The sequence below is a fragment of the Brachyhypopomus gauderio genome, unplaced genomic scaffold (genome assembly GCF_052324685.1).
Source record: "Brachyhypopomus gauderio isolate BG-103 unplaced genomic scaffold, BGAUD_0.2 sc85, whole genome shotgun sequence".
NCBI classification, from domain to species: domain Eukaryota; kingdom Metazoa; phylum Chordata; class Actinopteri; order Gymnotiformes; family Hypopomidae; genus Brachyhypopomus; species Brachyhypopomus gauderio.
Window position 1 is genome coordinate 119,022 of NW_027506906.1, and position 21,179 is coordinate 140,200.

At 45.8% G+C, this 21,179-nt stretch overlaps 1 protein-coding gene across 3 annotated transcripts in view; it reads left to right on the forward strand.

Moving 5' to 3' along the window:
- The first annotated feature begins 5,169 nt into the window (after positions 1-5,169).
- The window catches only part of slc1a2b (solute carrier family 1 member 2b), a 31,496-nt gene continuing 15,486 nt past the window's right edge, over positions 5,170-21,179 (forward strand). Inside the window, exon 1 of one of the 3 annotated variants that reach the window (XM_076991729.1) lies at positions 5,170-5,401. Coding sequence is in view for 2 of the 3 variants with exons in the window: in XM_076991728.1 (XP_076847843.1) it covers positions 19,872-19,876 (5 nt within the window). In the remaining variant the exon portion in view is untranslated. Of the gene's footprint in view, positions 5,402-19,690; positions 19,877-21,179 lie in introns of those variants that run through there. The other 2 variants (XM_076991728.1, XM_076991731.1) reach the window with 2 other exon arrangements.

Consider the following 21,179-nt stretch of genomic DNA (forward strand, 5'->3'; position numbering starts at 1 on the left):
CACACATTACAATATAATCACAGAGCGCCCAACCCCACACCCATTACACGTAGACCAGCCCAACCCCACACCCATTACACGTAGACCCGCCCAACCCCACACCCATTACACGTAGGCCCGCTCAACCCTACACCCATTACAGGTAGGACCGCCCAACCCCACAGGTAGGACCGCCCAACCCCACACCCATTACACGTAGACCCGCCCAACCCCACACCCATTACACGTAGACCCGCCCAACCCCACACCCATTATACGTAGGCCCGCCCAACCCTACACCCATTACAGGTAGGACCGCCCAACCCCACACCCATTACACATAGACCCGCCCAACCCCACACCCATTACACGTAGACCCGCCCAACCCCACACCCATTACATGTAGGCCCGCCCAACCCTACACCCATTACAGGTAGGACCGCCCAACCCCACACCCATTACACGTAGACCCGCCCAACCCCACACCCATTACACGTAGGCCCGCCCAACCCCACACCCATTACACGTAGACCCGCCCAACCCCACACCCATTACACATAGGCCCGCCCAACCCCACACCTATTACACATAGACCCGCCCAACCCCACACCCATTACACGTAGACCCGCCCAACCCCACACCCATTACACGTAGACCCGCCCAACCCCACACCCATTACACGTAGACCCGCCCAACCCCACACCCATTACACGTAGACCCGCCCAACCCCACACCCATTACACGTAGACCCGCCCAACCCCACACCCATTACACGTAGACCCGCCCAACCCCACACCCATTACACGTAGACCCACCCAACCCCACACCCATTACACGTAGACCCGCCCAACCCCACACCCATTACACGTAGACCCGCCCAACCCCACACCCATTACACGTAGACACGCCCAACCCCACACCCATTACACGTAGACCCGCCCAACCCCACACCCATTACACGTAGACCAGCCCAACCCCACACCCATTACACATAGGCCCGCCCAACCCCACACCCATTACACATAGGCCCACCCAACCCCACACCTATTACACGTAGACCCGCCCAACCCCACACCCATTACACGTAGACCCGCCCAACCCCACACCTATTACACGTAGACCCGCCCAACCCCACACCCATTACACGTAGACCAGCCCAACCCCACACCCATTACACATAGGCCCGCCCAACCCCACACCCATTACACATAGGCCCGCCTAACCCCACACCTATTACACGTAGGCCCGCCCAATCCCACACCCATTACACGTAGACCCGCCCAACCCCACACCCATTACACGTAGGCCCGCCCAACCCCACACCCATTACACGTAGGCCGTCTAGAAGGTAATGAGGCACCAGCAGCGTTAGATCCAACATCTATTTTCCCCACCTATAATGTGAAGCCGGAGGTGATGGTTCAGTCTGCCCGGCTACAACACCTCCCCCATAGTGGAGCTGCGGGTCCCAGGAGAGACCCGGCCCCATACGACTTTATTAGGTGGGTCTTTATTCCACTGGAGTGAAGTCCTAGTCGTTCACGTTAGCCCTCAAAGGGCAAGAACAATACAACGACCCCGTCTTATTACGGATGCAGTATGTAATAATAGCAAAATGAGCTATTCTCTCACACACTCTTTCACTCTGATGCACACACATCAACACACACACACACACACACACACACACACACACAAACACACACACACACACACACACACACACACACACACAAACACACACACTGTGCAAATGCATGGCTGTGTGATTAGGAAACACAGATCAATAAGTCAAAGGGAGAAGGTGTGTGAAGGAGATTTCCAAGCAGAGATGGAAGCACCTCTGAACCACATCTCCACATCTCCACCTCTCCACATCTCCACATCTCCACATCTTCAGATCTCCACATCTCCACATCTCCACATCTCCACATCTCCACCTCTCCACATCTCCACATCTCCACATCTTCACCTCTGAACCACATCTCCACATCTCCACATCTCCACATCTTCAGATCTTCACCTCTGAACCACATCTCCACATCTCCACATCTCCACCTCTCCACCTCTCCACATCTCCACATCTCCACCTCTCCACATCTTCACATCTCCACATCTCCACATCTCCACCTCTCCACCTCTCCACATCTCCACCTCTCCACATCTCCACATCTCCACATCTCCACCTCTCCACCTCTCCACATCTCCACCTCTCCACATCTCCACCTCTCCACATCTTCACATCTCCACCTCTCCACATCTCCACATCTCCACCTCTCCACCTCTCCACCTCTCCACATCTCCACATCTCCACATCTCCACCTCTCCACATCTCCACCTCTCCACATCTCCACATCTCCACCTCTCCACCTCTCCACATCTCCACCTCTCCACATCTCCACCTCTCCACCTCTCCACATCTCCACCTCTCCACATCTCCACCTCTCCACCTCTCCACCTCTCCACATCTCCACCTCTCCACCTCTCCACATCTCCACATCTCCACCTCTCCACCTCTCCACATCTCCACCTCTCCACCTCTCCACATCTCCACATCTCCACCTCTCCACATCTCCACATCTCCACATCTCCACCTCTCCACATCTCCACATCTCCACATCTCCACATCTCCACCTCTCCACATCTCCACCTCTCCACCTCTCCACATCTCCACCTCTCCACCTCTCCACCTCTCCACATCTCCACATCTCCACCTCTCCACCTCTCCACATCTCCACCTCTCCACATCTCCACATCTCCACATCTCCACCTCTCCACATCTCCACCTATCCACATCTCCACATCTCCACCTCTCCACCTCTCCACATCTCCACATCTCCACCTCTCCACCTCTCCACCTCTCCACATCTCCACATCTCCACCTCTCCACCTCTCCACCTCTCCACCTCTCCACATCTCCACCTCTCCACATCTCCACATCTCCACATCTCCACCTCTCCACATCTCCACATCTCCACATCTCCACATCTTCACCTCTCCACCTCTCCACATCTCCACCTCTCCACATCTCCACATCTCCACCTCTCCACATCTCCACATCTCCACCTCTCCACATCTCCACATCTCCACATCTCCACCTCTCCACATCTCCACATCTCCACATCTCCACCTCTCCACATCTCCACCTCTCCACATCTCCACATCTCCACCTCTCCACATCTCCACATCTTCACCTCTGAACCACATCTCCACATCTCCACATCTTCACCTCTCCACATCTCCACATCTCCACATCTCCACATCTCCACCTCTCCACCTCTCCACCTCTCCACATCTCCACATCTCCACATCTCCACATCTTCACCTCTGAACCACATCTCCACATCTTCACCTCTCCACATCTCCACATCTCCACATCTCCACCTCTCCACCTCTCACTGCTCCTGCAGTCTCTCCTCGCCAAAGATCTGCTTGACTTGGACAAAAAGATGCAAGAACGTTTTTAATTGCATGTCCTGATTTGTCTTTAATTGCATTTAATATGTCTAGCCTTAATTATAATACTCAGTCCTCACTGTCATTGTATATTTTTAATCATTTCAGTCATTTGCCTTAAACATCATTACCGGTGTGATGTATTTACAAGGGAACCGTTGTGAGAAGGAATGTAGTAACATAGCAACAGCTGGAGGAGAGACGTCAAACGATGGCATTAGTCTGTGTCAGAATACACACACAGCCCTGAGAACCACCGTGACTGATCACCCATTTCATTAAGCAGATTTCTGCGGTCACAACAAGGTTTGTATGAGCCCTTTAAACTTGGATTTCAGGTTTGAAATGAAGTCTTAATCTGGCCGGGAGGCATGTCTCCTAACTGCCACTGACGCCAAGCCCAGAGGATCTTACAAAGCGTGCTTGAGCATGGAGCCGTCAGGTCCAGTCGGGTCACTCCCTCAGTCCCCGCGACTGTCATCCTTCAAAGAGCCGTTCTCACACGGTGTGAATTGGCAGGCTGGCATTCATTTCATTAGGCATTGTTTCCTGGATTTGTCCAATTTAAAACGTGGTAAGTATGAATGTGCATGAATGAACACATTATCACAATGACGTTTTCAGAACAGAAGAACCTGACGTTAAAGACTCAGAGTTAAGTCTGTAACGATGTTAAAGCTTATACAAGGTACATCATTATCTTGTTTCAAAATCAGGACGAAAAAATGCCAGATTCCATAGCATCAGATACTGTTCAGTTTTTTAACGAAAGGCAGATATCTGACTGCTCAAACCGAGTGGGTCCTCCATCTCTGGTTCGTCCCACGCTATCTGTCCCTGCCAGCACGCGGGTGGAGACGGCCCGTGGAGAGAGATCCTAACTGAACCTAGCTCTGTGATGTTGGTGTGAAACCGTCACACACACTCACTGCTCCCGCCATGGCAGACGGCCACATTCACGGCTCCTGCTTCATTCCTTTGTCATTTGTGTCTATGGGAGAAAAAAAAACAGATTTAACAGATTTGTTCCAAAACATTCCCATGGAAATAAGCCTGGTTGTAAAGAGATTTTATCACTCCATCCTCAAAATACCTATTGTTCTAATACATGTGAAAAGCAGTTTGTGCAGTTGTACCTTATTCAGCAGACTTGTATGGGTTGTCAATACTGGATTAAAATGGCAAATTTGTTTTTTTTTTTCAATTTTTTTTTATATTTCCAGACATTGAGTCTATTGACTCAGCTCTTAAAATTTTAATAGTCCTCTTCCAGTGTGTACAATGCTACACTATGAATAATGACCATGAACATACTCCGTGAAGAACTTCGGGGCTTATACTGTATGTCCTATAATGTCCTGGTAGGAAGACATCAGTTTTACATGATTTAACACATCCTTCTGAACACAAATTCGGTACAATTGTGTGTGTCCTTCGCACTGTGATGATCCTGAAATAGAAATCGATTTTTTGAGAGCTTCCTCTCTTGACCCACCGTGACACTTTATTCCTGAGAGAGAGAGAGAGAGAGAGAGAGAGAGAGAGAGAGAGAGAGAGAGAGAGAGAGAGAAAATGAGAGAGAGAGAGAGAGAGAGAGAGAGAGAGAGAGAGAGAGAGAGAGAGAGAGAGAGAATGAGAGCGAGAGAGATTCTAAATGTATTTGGAGAGAGCGGGTTGTTGTCTTTGAATGTGACAACATTGCAGCGCAGCCCACAGAGAGGAGGAGTAGAGAAGAGGAGGAGTGTGAGTGTGTGAGTGTGCAGTTCCTCAGTGAGGTGGGTTCATTCTCAGTGAGGTGGGTTCATTCAGGATTGCAGGACGCGGAGCTGCACGGATTACTGAACACAGCCCGCTGTCTCCATCTCGGGCGCGCTGGGCTCCCAACACCGTCCTGCTCCAGACCACACGTGGACGCTCCAGACCTCCATCAGCTTGCTCCTTCAGTCCCAACGGGTTGACAACAAAGGTGAGTCTGTCATCAAATACCAGCGGACGGCATACATTCATATATTCAACCACATCGTTACTGAATAAAGAGCTTCATTACGAGATTACAATGATAACATAAAACATCTGTTATAAGGCTAATTTTGCGTTTTTATATTATGCTAAATATACATTTCAAATTGTTGTTGTTATTATTATTAGTAGTAGTACTAGTACACAACATGTTTAGTAAGTTTTACAGAGTACATGCCACGGAGCGGATTTCACCACACACATTAAAATAGGATCTGTGTCGGTTTTACCAGTTAGTCTCGGTTCGGCTGTTCAACCCACTTTACCAAACGAACCTGCAAACGTCGTTAAAGACAAGTGTTCACTACACTATCACTAAGTGTTCACTACACTATCACTAAGTGTTCACTACACTAACACTAGTGTTCACTACACTAAGTGTTAAGTACACTAACACTAAGTGTTAAGTACACTAACTCTAAGTGTTAACTATACTAACACTAAGTGTTAACACTAACGAACACTACAAGTGTTAAGTACTGAATGTTACTTAATTAAGCGTGAAAACGCTTTGAAACAAGTTAATCAAATGCTTTCAACCACCAAATGTATTTATTGACACCGCCGTGGATGAAAAACCAAGTTGGCACCGTCCAGATCTTCATCTGGTTTGGCATGTTCATTAGAAACCTGGTGACATTTAAACTACATTAGCAGTATAACCGCAGTGTTTAAGTTGCCTCTCTTATCCACTAATAAAGTCTCTTAAATGGTTTGATTGTATTGTCACTTATTATCGACTGTGGCGCTGCAAGCGGAGATTGTGTGAGAACACGCAAATAGTCCAGTGGACCTACGAGCTAAAGGGAAGTGTATTATTACCGAATACACGGCACTATTATAATAATCTCATTTAATAAGCAGTGCAATGTCAAGGTGAAAGTATATTGTCTGCATGCGTGTTAAAGCGTTTACACAAATACTTGACTGCAGTTTGTACTGGTCGACATTGGTGTAACAACAGATTAGGACGTGGGTCGTGGTAATCGTAGGTCTATATGTAGCAGTTACATATATAGTATACAGTCATTAAAGCTGTCCTCTTGAACTCCTTATTGCAAAAATAAAAGTAATACAACCGATTCTAAATGACTCATTTTTGTCAGTTACCACAGGGTGGGGAATATAATTGTGTGTGTGTTATTAGTGACTCCAGTGGGGGAGGACTGAGGTGTGGGTGAACCTGCCCTCTGGCTGATATATGATGGACTGCTTGTGATTGTGGAGGAAATCTGATAGAAAGAGAGTATCCATGCAGATAATCAATTTTGAACTGTGCCTAGGGGTCCCACTCAGACATTTGCATTCCTTTCACCATTTATTATGTGGAAGTCATTTAAGGGTTTGGATAAATAATCAGATGTATAGAGTTCCTGTGTTTGTTGAGGGACTAGTGTTTGTTTCATGATTGTGGTTTGTTTCATAACACATGACTGTGTTATTTATCAGTTATTTATTTGGGTTGCTATATATATATATATATATATATATATATATATATAGAGAGAGAGAGAGAGAGAGAGAGAGAGAGAGAAAGAGAGAGAGAGAGAGAGAAAACAACATTTCAGTGCTCATTTTCATTTTGTATTATATATTTTAGTACACAAGATTGTCAAAGAAACGGTGATTTAGTCCTTCATCAAGAAAAGTCTTCCTGCTGTTTTGTTTAGCATGCACAGAGAGAATGAAGTGAATGGCTTTTGTGAAGGTCTGTTGGTTTAATTAGGGTATATGTCAGTCAGGGTGAACTCGGGTGGACTTAGGGGACTTGGTAGGGTTAGGGAACATTTGAGTGGTTTGGCCACTCTTAAGGGAGTGTGGGAGGGGTGGTGTGGAAAAACAGCTTTTAAGACTGACAAGACAAGACGGCTTGTTCATATGAAGATGTTAGCACATTTTTGTGTTAGGTTGAAATGTTTTAAAGAAATTGATCTGTGGTCATTTTGCGTTTACAATGTCAATGTTTAAAAAATAAAAATAAAAAAAACCCCAATGTGATGCAGTACATTTTTACAGGTAACAGAAACTCTGTGTGGTATACAATGAGGAGTTCAAATGAACGTTTTCTCTAGGTTAATGTCTTGGCCTTATTAGCAGGGTGTGAGAGGTCACTGTGTGGAGTCTTTTCAACCAGCAACAATACAGCGTGAGGCAGGGGCAGAAAGATCTGCCAGTTGCCTGGACAAAGTCTAGAGAGGAGCGCGTCTGAGATGAAGGGAACAGTGGTCTATCCATTAGGCCTGTCTTTACAGGAGCAAGGGAGGAGAAAAGAGAGAAAGAGAGGGAGAACAGATGACAGACAGGCAGGCTGTGCTCATGTGGCGAGCCGCGGGGGGTTCTGGGATGAGGGGACGAGGTGGGGTGGATGGATCGTGTCAGTGCCCAGTGCGTTTGAACCTGGCGTGGCAATTCCCCTGGTGCCCTGTGCAAAAGTGCACACCACTTCTTAACGCGTAGTAGGTGTTAGTTCCCAGAGAGGGTGGTCACAGAGCTTGGGAAACATCTAGTGGAGTTAGGTGCACTACAGTCGGGTTAGGAGTTACGGTCAGTCCTCCGTGTAGTCTGTACACACTGGGAGCAGATGGTCCATGGTGAGGAATGGTACCACAGCACAGTTTTGGTACGACACTCAGGACGACATAAGTACAAATGCACAACACAACAGTGAAGATGGTTCAGGAATGACGGCGGATATAATACAATCAACACAGAGAACTTCAAGTACCGCAGTCACACATGGTGCTTGGGAACGCTGAAACGCTGGGACAACATTATAATGTGCTTTAATGGCTTGAGTCTGTGTCCTTTGAGGAGCTGAGAGGCTAAACGGAACAGGACCAAATAACTGGAGTATGGAGAGAGCATTGAAGCGGAGAAGAAACAGGACGTGTGTGTGTGTGAAGTGGTAGGAAGAGGGAGGTGGGGAAGTGTGTACGCACGTTTGTCATGTCCATTCAGTCTTTTCAGAGCGGTGGACAGGCTGCCATTGGGGGGGGCAGCTACTGTAGTGCAGGAGTATATCCTCCTGGGAACACGCGGGCACTGCCAATGTGCCATCCTACCTCCTTTTCTCTCCTCCTCTCTCTCTCCATCTCTCTCCTCATCATTCCTCACTGCCTCTGTCCATCTCTCCTCTCTATCTATCGTTTGCTCTCCCCTCCCTGCGTCTGCACAGCCTGGGCAGACCTGCTGCTGTAAGTGAAGGACACAGGCCCAGGTCCTTTCGGCTGTAGTAAGCCAGCTTCATCCCACGGGCTACACCAGGGAGGAGAGCGGCTCCGCTCAGAGTTAGCGTGCTGCAACACAGATCCTCTCAGATCAGAGAGGCTCCTGAGTAAATCTCCATCTCAGCGGCTTGTCCGTCACACCTGTTGGGTGCTCCGGATTCTTCTAGACAACCTCACACCTCTCAGCATGATAACACCGTTTGAAGAAGTGCTGGGAATAATTAATTCCCAGAGAGGAGACATCGAGATACAGTGCCAGAGAGATTTGTTATTTGATCTATTTTAGGATATTGTAGAATAATCTCAGGCGTTTGTAGGCACGTTTTCATGGCCACTGGTTAGAGGTTAAGTGCCCCCTGCTGTTTCATGCAGAAACGTCTCTGTCCACTGTTGAAATATCTACAACTAGTAGATGTTGTTGCTTGAGTAATTCAGCTTTGCACATTAAAGTAAAAAAATACAGATTACATTTTGAAATACAGAACACCCCAACAGCCTGAAAAATGGATGGATTAATTTGTAACAGATGTTATTATTAGACCTGTGTCAAAGGACCTGCGTAATGTTTGAGAAATACAGGCAACATATATAACTTAATGACATTAGCTTTTAGATATATTAGAAATACCACCTTGCCATTGTCATAGATGGACAGAAGTGTAGCACATATGGAATTAAGAATATAAGGAAATCAAAACTAATGTTTTTTTCATGAAGTTTCATAATGTAAAAGAATAATTTCATGCTAAGTAACAACAGGAAAAAGACATTTTCAAATTCCTTGATTCTGTCTGTCTCTGCATCAAGTTGGTGTGAAATATCCAGAATAGAATGCACTTTGATAATAATGATTTGAATGTATGATTTTGATTGTGGTCTTTGAACACTTTATGACAGTAAGATCACAGTAGCTAGGTAGTGTTTTACCCACTGTCTTCCAATTAGTGTAGCTATGTGTAGTGTAGCTCTAGGTGTAGATGTGGGTGTAATCGATTTATGGACTGTGGCAGTACCCGTCTTGCAGGCATGATAACCTGAACCACCTCCAGTTCACAGAGGCGTAGCGCAAAATTCTGGGGCCCCACCGCAAGGAGGCAATGAGGAGGCCCGTGCGTGAGCTAAAATCTCGCGAGCGACCGTAGCGCGCGACCCTGCGCGAGCGGTGTAGGCGTTTATACTTTCGCGAGCGTCGCGAGCGTCACTGCAGTGTAAATATGGCTTTGCAGTGTTGTCCGAAACGATACGTTAACAAATACGAGCCTCTTGTAATTCCAGGACGAAACATGAGAGAACGTGAAGACGTTAAGATTGGGCGTTTTGAAAATAAACAACCATTAAATAATTTGATAAAAAGCGAATAATTTCGAGTATATGTATAAATATTTAACTAAGTTTAACGTGCTGGGAAATATTGAAATGCACCTTGAAAGTGATGTACAAGTGCTTTAATTCCACCTTGTTAAGGTGTATGAACCCTGCAAACATGACTTTGTTCATCGCGCTGAAGCGCGGCGCGCGTGCGAAGTTACAAAATTCGAGAGGTGCACGACCTCGCGAATCGACAGCGCGCGAGGCCCTCGCGCACGGGCGGAGCCACAGCGATTACGTCATTTTCGTCGCGCAGACCCTCAAGTATAAACCAGGCTTAAGCGTGGGGGAAAACATTAACATCACCCAGGAGGATGACTAAACAACAAACTCGTCCTAAGGCGGGGCCCACCTGTGTTCGGGGCCCCCCCGCAGTGCGTGCCTTGCGTGCCCCTCCCCTACGCCAGTGCCAGTTCACTTGGTGACAATCTGATTCAAGTCAGCAGAGGACAGTCATGACCAGCCCCTTCAATCAGACACCAGATGCTCTGGGAGGTGTATCTGTGTGTTTTGTGTCTGTGTGTTTTGTGTCTGTGTGTGTTTTTCCTTGGTAGAAATAATGTTAAACATTCCTCGTGTTTAACACAAGCAGTCATTAGAATGAATTAAGATGTCATTAAAATTAAATGGAAAAGTTCATCAGCCCCAGTCAGTATGTCACAGTTAAGAAATGTTCATGTCAAACCAGAACATTGTCCTCATGCGTATCCAAACAAGAACACTGTCCTCATGCGTATCCAAACCAGAACACTGTCCTTATGCGTATCCAAACCAGAACACTGTCCTCATGCGTATCCAAACCAGCATCCACGTGTCTCACAAGCACACAGACACACTAGCATGCTAGAAATAACAACTCAGCACACAGCACAAATAACAACACCCACTCCACCTATAAATGGTGTTAGTAGGGTTGATTAGTGTCTCCCATTTATTCAATCAGTTTCCACTTTATATTTAAAGAGAATTAGCATTTGTTAAAGGGGGAAAATATGTATACACAGTAGAAGGTCATTTTAATGAATTGACTACATCACATTAAGGAAGCCCAAACCACCACAGTGTGATAGATGTGCGTTTGTACCATTAGAGCAGGAGCTTAGCACAGGAGCACAGCCTCCTCACACCTCAGCCCCCTCTTACGGCCTCGCAGCAAACATCAGCACCTCTCCTCCTCTCTCCTCCTCTTCTCCTCTTCTCCTCTCCCTTCCTTTCCTCTCCCTCGTCCTCTCATTTTCGGCTAAGGCTCTAATGGGCTTTTGAGGAAGCTTTGTGCGCGTCTTTGTGCCGGGGCCGGGGATTGTGGGACATTAATTCCTCTCTTGAGTATGTAAATGAGCAAGGTTGTGGGAGCGGAGGGCCGAGCTGCCACTTACTCACTTAATCTCAGAGAGCTTCATCACTTTTACGTGCTCTTCACGAGCACACACGAGGACCCCAGTGCCACGCACAATGCCCAGCTCCCCAAGGGGCCACAGTGGCACCCCATGCCCACGGCCTTCTTCTTCCGGAGGGCCCCTGCTCCTCCCCCTGTGCTGAGACTCACCCCCCCTTCCCAGCATGGTCTGCTGAGGTGCACGGGCAAACAGGGACGGCTCTGTTTACCTCCGGCCGTGGCGGGCGGAACACTAAACAATCCCCTTCACGGCCTGTTTGTCAGTCCAGCTTTTCAGCCCAGGGGGGAGAGAAAGACGAGGAAACAATTAAAAGCCCCTCCTGAACCTCTGCGCTAACAGTTTCCCAGCACAGGGACCCTGTGAACGGGCGGAGAGCCTCTAAACTGCCCTATTATCCTAACGCGCTTGGCGTGTTCCAAGAGCGGCTCGCATCAATGGCCGTCCCAACACAGTGGACTTTTTGTAGGGAACTTGGCTCACCACACTATGCACTGGTTAATGAGGAGTTGCTTTCATTTATCTATCTATCCATCTATCTGTCTGTCCACCTACCTATGGCCTGTCCTGTGAGCTCCATAGCTACGCCACATTATCTGTTTCAGCATGGCATTGTCCATGCAGTATATAGCGTCACAAGGGATGGTGGGTTTGCATTCCAAAGTTTTCTGGACTATGGCAACCCAAAACTGCATGTTCTAAAGTTATAGACTCAACAACAAACCTACATGACCTAACACACCTTACAGAATACTGCTACTATTTTATATTTCACTTTAAAACACAAAGCTGTCCAAAACGAGTCGTCTATGAGGATCTTCTTCACAAAAGGCAGCGCCATCCCTGCTGTTAGAAAGGCTGCTTGCTTATAGTTCCAGTATAACAGAGATCTTGTGTTCAGATTTGCGTGGGATTTTGGGATTTGTAAAGCAAAAAAAATATTGGGGGAACTCAGAACGCAGGGTTTTGATTCACCGTTGAAGCGGTTTGTGTGCGTTAATGTGACATATAACCAATCTGACCAACTCTGAAGCAACATGAAGGCATTCATGGCGTTCATGATATAATTAAACAGGTAAACGTAACCGTGTGTTGTCCAGTCTCATCGGTTTCCAATATATCGGCCGAAGAAACATAACTTCTTTGAAATGCGCATGGCGATTAATTAGATTTGGTAGAAAAAAAAAACCACTAGACTGTCTCAAGAGAGTTCACACGCCTTCTTACGTTGTAGTATCCAAAATTTGCCCCCCGAATATGCATGAGTGAGATGATGTCATGTTGTGCGCATGTGCGAGGCTGTTGACGTTAATTAAGCGTAAAGGTGAGCTCGTACATGCGCGTATGGTGTTTGCTGCTACGCACGCGGTTCTGAAAAGATAACAGTCACATATTTCTACGTATTCTGAAAGAACTCGGTATTGGAAGAGCATGTGTGAATTTTATTGGACCTATTCCTGGGGTCATCATGTTTTTCTTTTATTTCCTAATAATTATTATTATTGTAACAACCATCTAATGGGCTAATAACATTAAAATGTCTTATAGTGAAACACTTTTATATCTATTTTTACTGGTAACAGAAACTTTGTGTGGTATAAAATGAACGTTTTCTCTAGGTTAATGTCTTGGCCTTATTAGCAGGGTGTGAGAGGTCATTGCGTGGACTTCAGTGTTTGCCTTTCTCAATTTTTACCAAATTAGTGACTATCAGTACAATTTTATGATTTTTGCTTACGCACATATGAACCCACGAGAAACTGCACTATACACATACATAAATACACACACGCTAGCAATCATACACGTTGTAAACAAACGTCTCATTCTCAGAACAAATATTCAAAAAATTCCCCTCAACAATTCAATCTCAGAACTCCTTATAAACAGTCAAAATTCAAGAATTTTCATTTGGTTTGCCAGTGTGGCAGGTAATTATGGATTACATGCAAGTTATTAATCAGATTACTAAAGCAAAGTGCAGTAGTCTTTACTGTATTGCGAATTACAGACTCCATAAGTAAGTAAATCGAGTACACACTAGTCTTTATCCGGGAGAGCTGTGCACAACATTACATTTACGTTTACGTTATGTTACATTAGAGGTAAATTATACAGATCCCTAGTGTATGAAATAGAACTTGTTCCAAATACTATAGAATCGCGTACAGACAGAAAGATCAGTTGATGGTCCATCCTCTAACTCACCTCGGTGACTGGCTCTATGAAGCACCCACATAGCAGGGAGAGTTCTAACCTTTCCTACTGGGTTAGAAGTTGGTCAGTGATATACCTGCCGAGCCTCTGGTATGGACACACAATAAATTACACACGTGAAATTCAGACCAGACACCAGCGGACAGGTGCACATATACAGACAGAATTTCTGGGACAAGTATCTAATGAAAGTTTGTAAATGTAAATGTTTAAATTTAACTAATCATATAATTAAATGAATTAAAGCACTCATGCATGCAACAACACAATGTAAATACATATGGCTATGAAAATTAAGCTAAAAGTAATCCAGGCAAATCCTTTAGTCAAGGAACTGGCAATTAGTGGCTGAATTGATTTTCCTAATGAAACCAGCTTGATATCGTCTTCTAAGGACACCAGCACTCATTTATATCTAGTTAGCTTAGATTAGACATTTAGTTTTGTTCAAAGTGATGTGGCTGAATCTTGTTATGTGAAATCCTGCATCTTTAGTTTAGCAGTGAGGGTAAGAGAGGGACTGTTAGCTCTTTGGTCCAGGCTGGTGTGAGGAGAGAGGACACTATTTTTATATCGACAATCTATCACCGTGTATCTCCCATATTCATATTTTATGATATTCATCACAGAGTGTGTATGTGTGTGTAGAGGTCTAGTGGTATATGACTGCATGTATGTGTGTGTGTAGAGGTCTAGTGGTATATGACTGCATGTATGTGTGTGTGTAGAGGTCTAGTGGTATATGACTGCATGTATGTGTGTGTGTAGAGGTCTAGTGGTATATGACTGCATGTATGTGTGTGTGTAGAGGTCTAGTGGTATATGACTGCATGTATGTGTGTGTGTAGAGGTCTAGTGGTCAGTCCCTATCTTGACAGCTGTCTTAAACCAACATCCGTTTCTTCCACGCTCCTTCTCTCTTTGTCTCTATCACTCTCTTTCTCCTTCTTTGATTCTCTCTCTCTCTCTCTCTCTCCCCACATCTCTGTGTCAGTCTCTCTGTGTGGCTGAGCTGTGGAATGATTGCTGGCAGTTGGCTGGTCCAGGCTGATTTAATGAGATCTTCAGGGGAATTTGAGCCAAGGCGATTGCACACATCCCCCACCACAGAGTCTGTTCTCACCCCAACACACTGCTGCTAGTGATGAAGTCGGACCTAGTGAAGAGTCCTCCAGATTCAGCACAGCAGGACCAGAGGCAGATGGAGATTAGGGTTCCCCTTTATTGCGTGATAATTAATAGAGGGGTAGAGGGACCCCCAGTGGACCTGTGGGCTTGTACACAGCCCTGGATAATGGAGAATAACTCCAGCAGACAACATCTGGGATCTCTATCCAGAATACTCAAGATTTTTATTCTTTTGTAATTTGCAAAATATTGTGTTTATTTTTTATACTTTATAAAATTCCCCATTCAACTTATTCCAGGCAGACTCTTTCCTTCAAACTCCCTCAAGCGCAGTCTTCTGGACAGACCTACCGGGTGTCTCCTGGACGCACCCCCCAGTTTGGGAGTCACCCCCCTATTGTCCTGATTACCAGGGGAATCAATGCTGCCTTTGCCTCCTGAGCCTTTTTAGCTCTTCTCTGAGTGCCTAGTATTTCTAGAGCTTGATTCTGATGTTGCCATCACTCTGGACTGCTGGGTCTATCACTACAGCCTTCTTCTGCTAACATCTGGCTGGTTAGCTGTTACCATTCTGTCAGTATCTGGAAGTCCCATGGGACGTAGTATGTACACAACCTGCATCCTGCTGGTATATGCTGGACAGTCTCAGGGGCGTCTGTGGTCCTGCCTGGTGTGGGGGTCCAGCCTGTATCGATCTGGTAGATCGATGGTAGAGAGAGAGAGAGAGAGAGAGAGAGAGAGAGAGAGAGAGAGAGAGAGAGAGAGAGAGAGAGAGAGAGAGAGAGAGAACATATATACATTGCTGTGTGGTGTAAATCAACTTAATCTTGTGAATGTTGTGATGGTGTCAGTTCTAGTTCTCTTTTATATTGTGGAAAGCAAGAAACAGCCAGATGATTTTATGAGCCCATGGACAGACAGGGAGAATCATGCAAGCAATCACAACCAGGAAAGCCACATTTTTCTGTATTTTAAATTAGTGCTCAGACATTTATCCCAGAATGCACCTCTTCCTTGACTTAATCTGGGAGGGGTTGCAGCAGCTGAAGACCATCACATCCAGTCAGTGGGCACAGAAGAACAACACACAGATGACTGGAAGAAGGTACCAGTCACGGTGATGCTGTTGGAAACGGTTTTCTCATACACATTAAGGTCCCGACTACTCACAGAAGAATATCACAGCACATATGAACAGACAGGAATGGCACTGATCAATACGTAAGTTACTACGCCATTGTTAACAAGGTTCTGCCGTTCATCGCTACAGTTTATCTGCACTCAGACCAACACTTGCGGCCTGATGACTCACATTCCCCACATCTCCACCCCTGGACCATGGTTGGGTTGAGCTACATGTCCGTCCTGAAGTAATGTAGTGGACATCTCCACATGGTGCAGCATTCGGGCTCAGAGCGTTCATCTGGCTGTAGGACCCGAGCAGACTCGCGTTGTGTTGAATGGACACCCAACACACTGCTAGTCAGGCTGGACCAAAGCCGAGAGTCACTAGCGCTAGCTGCTGAATACCTACGGGCGATTGCCCGATGTTTACTGCCTCAGATTCTGCGTGCCTAGTTGCTCATTAAGTGACCGAGGAGTAGAAATAGTAACGAAAGGTCTTGCTTGCTCCAACGTCATCACGTAGGAACAGTGAATCATTCACTCCCACAACAACTATCCTCAACTCTCCCTCTCTGTCTTGTTTTATATCTCTTACCAGCGCTCTCTTTCAAAAGAAAAAAAACACTCAAAACATTTAGTTAAGCACGTGTGTACCCTGTGGCTGTATGCTGACCTTTATCTGGCCATGCACATTCTGAATGGCTCCTGGCTCAGAATCTGTGTTCATGTGTGCATGTGTATGCTTGTTTTTTTATTCTTAGTACAAAAAAGTCCTGATAGGAAAATGGGGGTAGCAGTTTGTATTTACTGGGGTAAAGGTTAGGAAGGATTAGGTCAACAACTGATTTTAGATTTCAGCTGTTTGGTTTAATATACAGTTGTTAATTAAACCAAACAGCTACTGTTACAGTTGCTTAAAAAAACAACATAATGTGTTCCAGATAAAGAGAGTAGCGCAGAGATCCCTCTAGTCACACACCCTGGTCTCTAGTCACACACCCTGGTCTCTCATCCCTCTAGTCACACACCCTGGTCTCTAGTCACACACCCTGGTCTCTAGTCACACACCCTGGTCTCTCATCCCTCTAGTCACACACCCTGGTCTCTAGTCACACACCCTGGTCTCTAGTCACACACCCTGGTCTCTAGTCACACATCCTGGTCTCTAGTCACACACCCTGGTCTCTCATCCCTCTAGTCACACACCCTGGTCTCTAGTCACACACCCTGGTCTCTCATCCCTCTAGTCACACACCCTGGTCTCTAGTCACACATCCTGGTCTCTAGTCACACACCCTGGTCTCTAGTCACACACCCTGGTCTCTAGTCACACATCCTGGTCTCTAGTCACACACCCTGGTCTCTAGTCACACATCCTGGTCTCTAGTCACACACCCTGGTCTCTAGTCACACATCCTGGTCTCTAGTCACACACCCTGGTCTCTAGTCACACACCCTGGTCTGTCAATCTTCCCCCAGTTATGCCTTTTCCTTTAAAACATAACTAATGTCAAAAATGCACTAATAACTTCAGCCATTAGCAGAGGTGTATAATCCAGGTTCAGAAATTAAAAGTCTTCACCAGGATTTTGCTCAAGCTTGCTAGATTTTCTAATTAGTGCAATCCAGGTAAAATGAGTGGAATCAACACAATCCAGGAAGCCTGAGCAAAATCCTGGCGAGGACTTTTACTTTCTGAACCTGGATTATACACCTCTGGCCATTAGTCCCAAAAGACACCCATGGGTGTCACGTTAATGATTAATAATTAAATGTTTCACTGAAAATGTATTTAACATTTTTGACAACATTGTTTTCTGGTCAGTAGATAAAAGTAAATGAACTGATTGTGGGTTTCCAAGATTCAGACTGTACAACGGTTACTGCTTTTCAGCAAGTGGACATCAGTGTGCCCCTACTTGGAGATGTAATGTCCTAAATGAGCATTTAGCCAGAGAGAGGAAGTAGAATCAGTGCTCTGTCTGCACAGCAGTGCCCAGGCCGAGGGGTTGAGTCCTGCCAGGCAGGCGGGGGAGACTTGCTCATGTAGGCTTAATGACAATGTGCCCACATTCAGATAGCAGGCAGCATAGCGGACGATCACATGTTCTCATAGGACAGGCATTAGGAATTTGGCATTAGTGTAGCTGTAGTACTTCTGTGTCTTAACATGCATTATTATTTGAAGCTTTGCTTATCTTGTGTCATTTACTTTAATAGTTATTTGTATTGCCTGAGTGGAAGGAGTTCTCTCTCTTTATTTCTCTGTCTCTCTCCCCCCCTCCTCTCTTTCCTTTTCTCTGAGCTGTGCCGGGTTGCTAAGACAACTTGTGAGGGCTGTCATTGACTTGTATCCTCTATGAAAGCACTAGAAAGAGTTAGAGTGAGAGAGAGAGAGAGTGTGATGGGAGTGATGAGAAAGAGAGACAGAAATGGAGAGAGAGAGAGATGGAAAAAGAGAGGGAGAGTGCTCACTTCGGCAAGGCAGCATAAAATCGGGATAATCGCTGTCGATTATGGAGCACAATGGGCTGCCGTTTCTGAAAGATTCATTCATCCCGGAAAGAGGGGTGGAGGGTGAGGAGAAAGGCCCCTCCACTGGCCCCCCAGGCCCTCTGCAGCTCTCCCACACAGGGCATGGGAAGGATATCAGCCGCCTGAATGGAGCTGGCATGCAGCGTATTGCTGCCCCCACCCCGATTTTGGAGCCCGAATTTGGCTGGGGTGCAGCGGTGGTGTGAGGGGTTCGGCTAGCGGGGGCCACTACCGCTGTTTGCTCGCTGGACAAAGAGCTCTCAGATGAGGCGTGGGGGAAACTTCACATGGTCCTAGCCAAGAGAAAGAGAGAGGGAGCGAGAGAGGGAGCGAGATTTAATATGCCTCTCACTGACCGGTCCCTTTTGCCTGGGTGGTATGAGATACACACTGACACACACAAATCTCTGCATCCCCCCTATACGTTGGCCATACATCTAGGTTCTGTTCCAGCACTGAAAGAGGCTGATCTGAAGGAGAGGGGATCGTTCTCCTGGCTGTTTCCTTGGAGTTGATTTTCATGTCGCCTTAACGTGACTAGAGATTTCTGCCGTCATTCTTCATCCAGACTCTTAATAGACCTGTTTTTTTTCTTTCTTCATTGTATGTGATAGTTTGAACAAAAGCAAAAGAGACTTCAATAGGAAACATGAGTTTTGTGTTGTTTTTTTTTTTTACTTTAACTGTAAAAAGTCAAGATAAATTCCTTTCCCTGTGTGGACACCCTTTGTTGTACAGTGAAGCATAACAAACCCAACGTTGTTGTGAGATAAAAGGTTAACGTACGATTTGTGTAAGCCTAAAGGTTAGCCTAAAGTTAGTTATATATATAGTACATCGTTATTATCATTGTTACGTACCGTTAACATCGGGTTACAATGCTACACTGATGCAGTGATGAAGTGAGACCATGTGAATAAACAGAAAATGAAAACAGAAACCCAGTCAGCAAACATAATATTTAATAATATATAATTTTCAGAAAATGCTTTGACTCGTGAGTGATGGAGTTTTTGGTGGAATTATAGACAAAGAGAGTGAGAGAGTGAGAGAGTGAGAGAGTGAGACCCTAACCCTAGTCTGAGAGAGAGATACAGACAGAAATAGAGAGAGAGGGATAGAGAGACAGACTCCCCAAGGGATTTCCAGTACTTGCATCTAATCCGGGTAACTCCTCCTGCTGCTGTTCTGGGTGGATCCACTTCCTTCACGTCAGCCCGTGCTGGGAGCCACTGGCCCTGGCTGCAGTGGCCCTCGTAGCGAGGGGTCTAGAGGGGTCACTTTCACTGTGGGGCTAAAGCAAGTTTAACTCTGGGTCTGAAGTGTCAGGACTTTCATGGGTGTCGGAGGCCAGCTGGGTGAATACGGAGGATCTCATGGCTGAAGACTGAAGTCAGTCTGAATATCAGTCAGCAAACCAGACATGATGTAAGTTTATTCCCATTTATAACTACATGGGTGACATATAAGGTCTGTTTTCTAAACACAAAACAGTGTAGTCTTCAGGTCATTAATCTTATTTATGCTTTGTTGTTCATAACACCTATCGGTTTCCTTTATTTGTATGAGCCAATTAAGAATTGTTCAGGTTCTTAAAGTAAATATAGCAGTAGTTTATATTTTCTGTAGTTTTGAACTATGCCCTCAAAAGCTCATTGGAAGTTTATGTTGTCTGGTGTTCATGCTGTTTCTGTGGGTCTGTGTGCTGTGGGATATAATGAAGCACAGCCTCTGAATATTTATTGTCATGAACCCAACTGTTCTGTGGGTTGTGTTGGTTGGGTGAGACAGGCTGGGTGAGACAGGCTGGGTGAGACAGGTCCTGGTGAGACAGGTCCTGGAGAGACAGGCTGGGTGAGACAGGTCCTCCACACACATTAGCATTGCCTCACTGAGACTACCGGGACACATTTCAGGTCCATAATTGTTGGTCTGACCTTGTTTTCTCCATTGGTTGGAAAGGTATGTCATGAGGTCGGAATAGAAAGTGTCTCTCTCCATAACACACACACACACACTCACACACACACACACACACACTGTGCATGCAGATTCTGTTAATAGTCATGGTGTAAATGTAACTTAACCTTCAGTCCAAAGACGATAAAGCAGCAACAGCAGATTTTGGTTCGTTATTTTTGGTTAGTTTTTTTTTTAGCCTGGTGACCCCTAACAGGTGTTGTAACTATTACAAATGGAAAGGCCGTATTATAAGAGATGGATGTAAAGTGAAGAGAGCTGAGGTGATGGACTGATAGAAGTACATGATAGACGGGGAGGAAAAGCTTTAAATCTTGACATCTGACATTCAAACCCTTGGTGAAGACAGATGGTGTAGAAACATCATGACTGACACCTTGAGTAAAGCCTCATTAACCTTTTCACAGGGCAGTCCTAGACCCTCCTGTGACAGAGCTCTGCCCATCTTTAGAACTCTCACACACACACACACACACACACACACACACACACACACACACACACACACACACACACACACACAGTTGTCAGTCCTTATGGTTGAATGATTCAGATACTTTTGTGGCAGGGTTAATCTTTGCAAGCTCAGATGAGATTGAATTTAAAGCAGGAGAGATGTGTTTCAGACGTGGCCTCCATCGGCCTGTCTTAGCTAATCTGATAAAACCACCACCATCACGGTCACTTTGTACCTCTCCATCACGTACCATCAATCAATCAATCAATCAAATTTTATTTATATAGCGCTTTT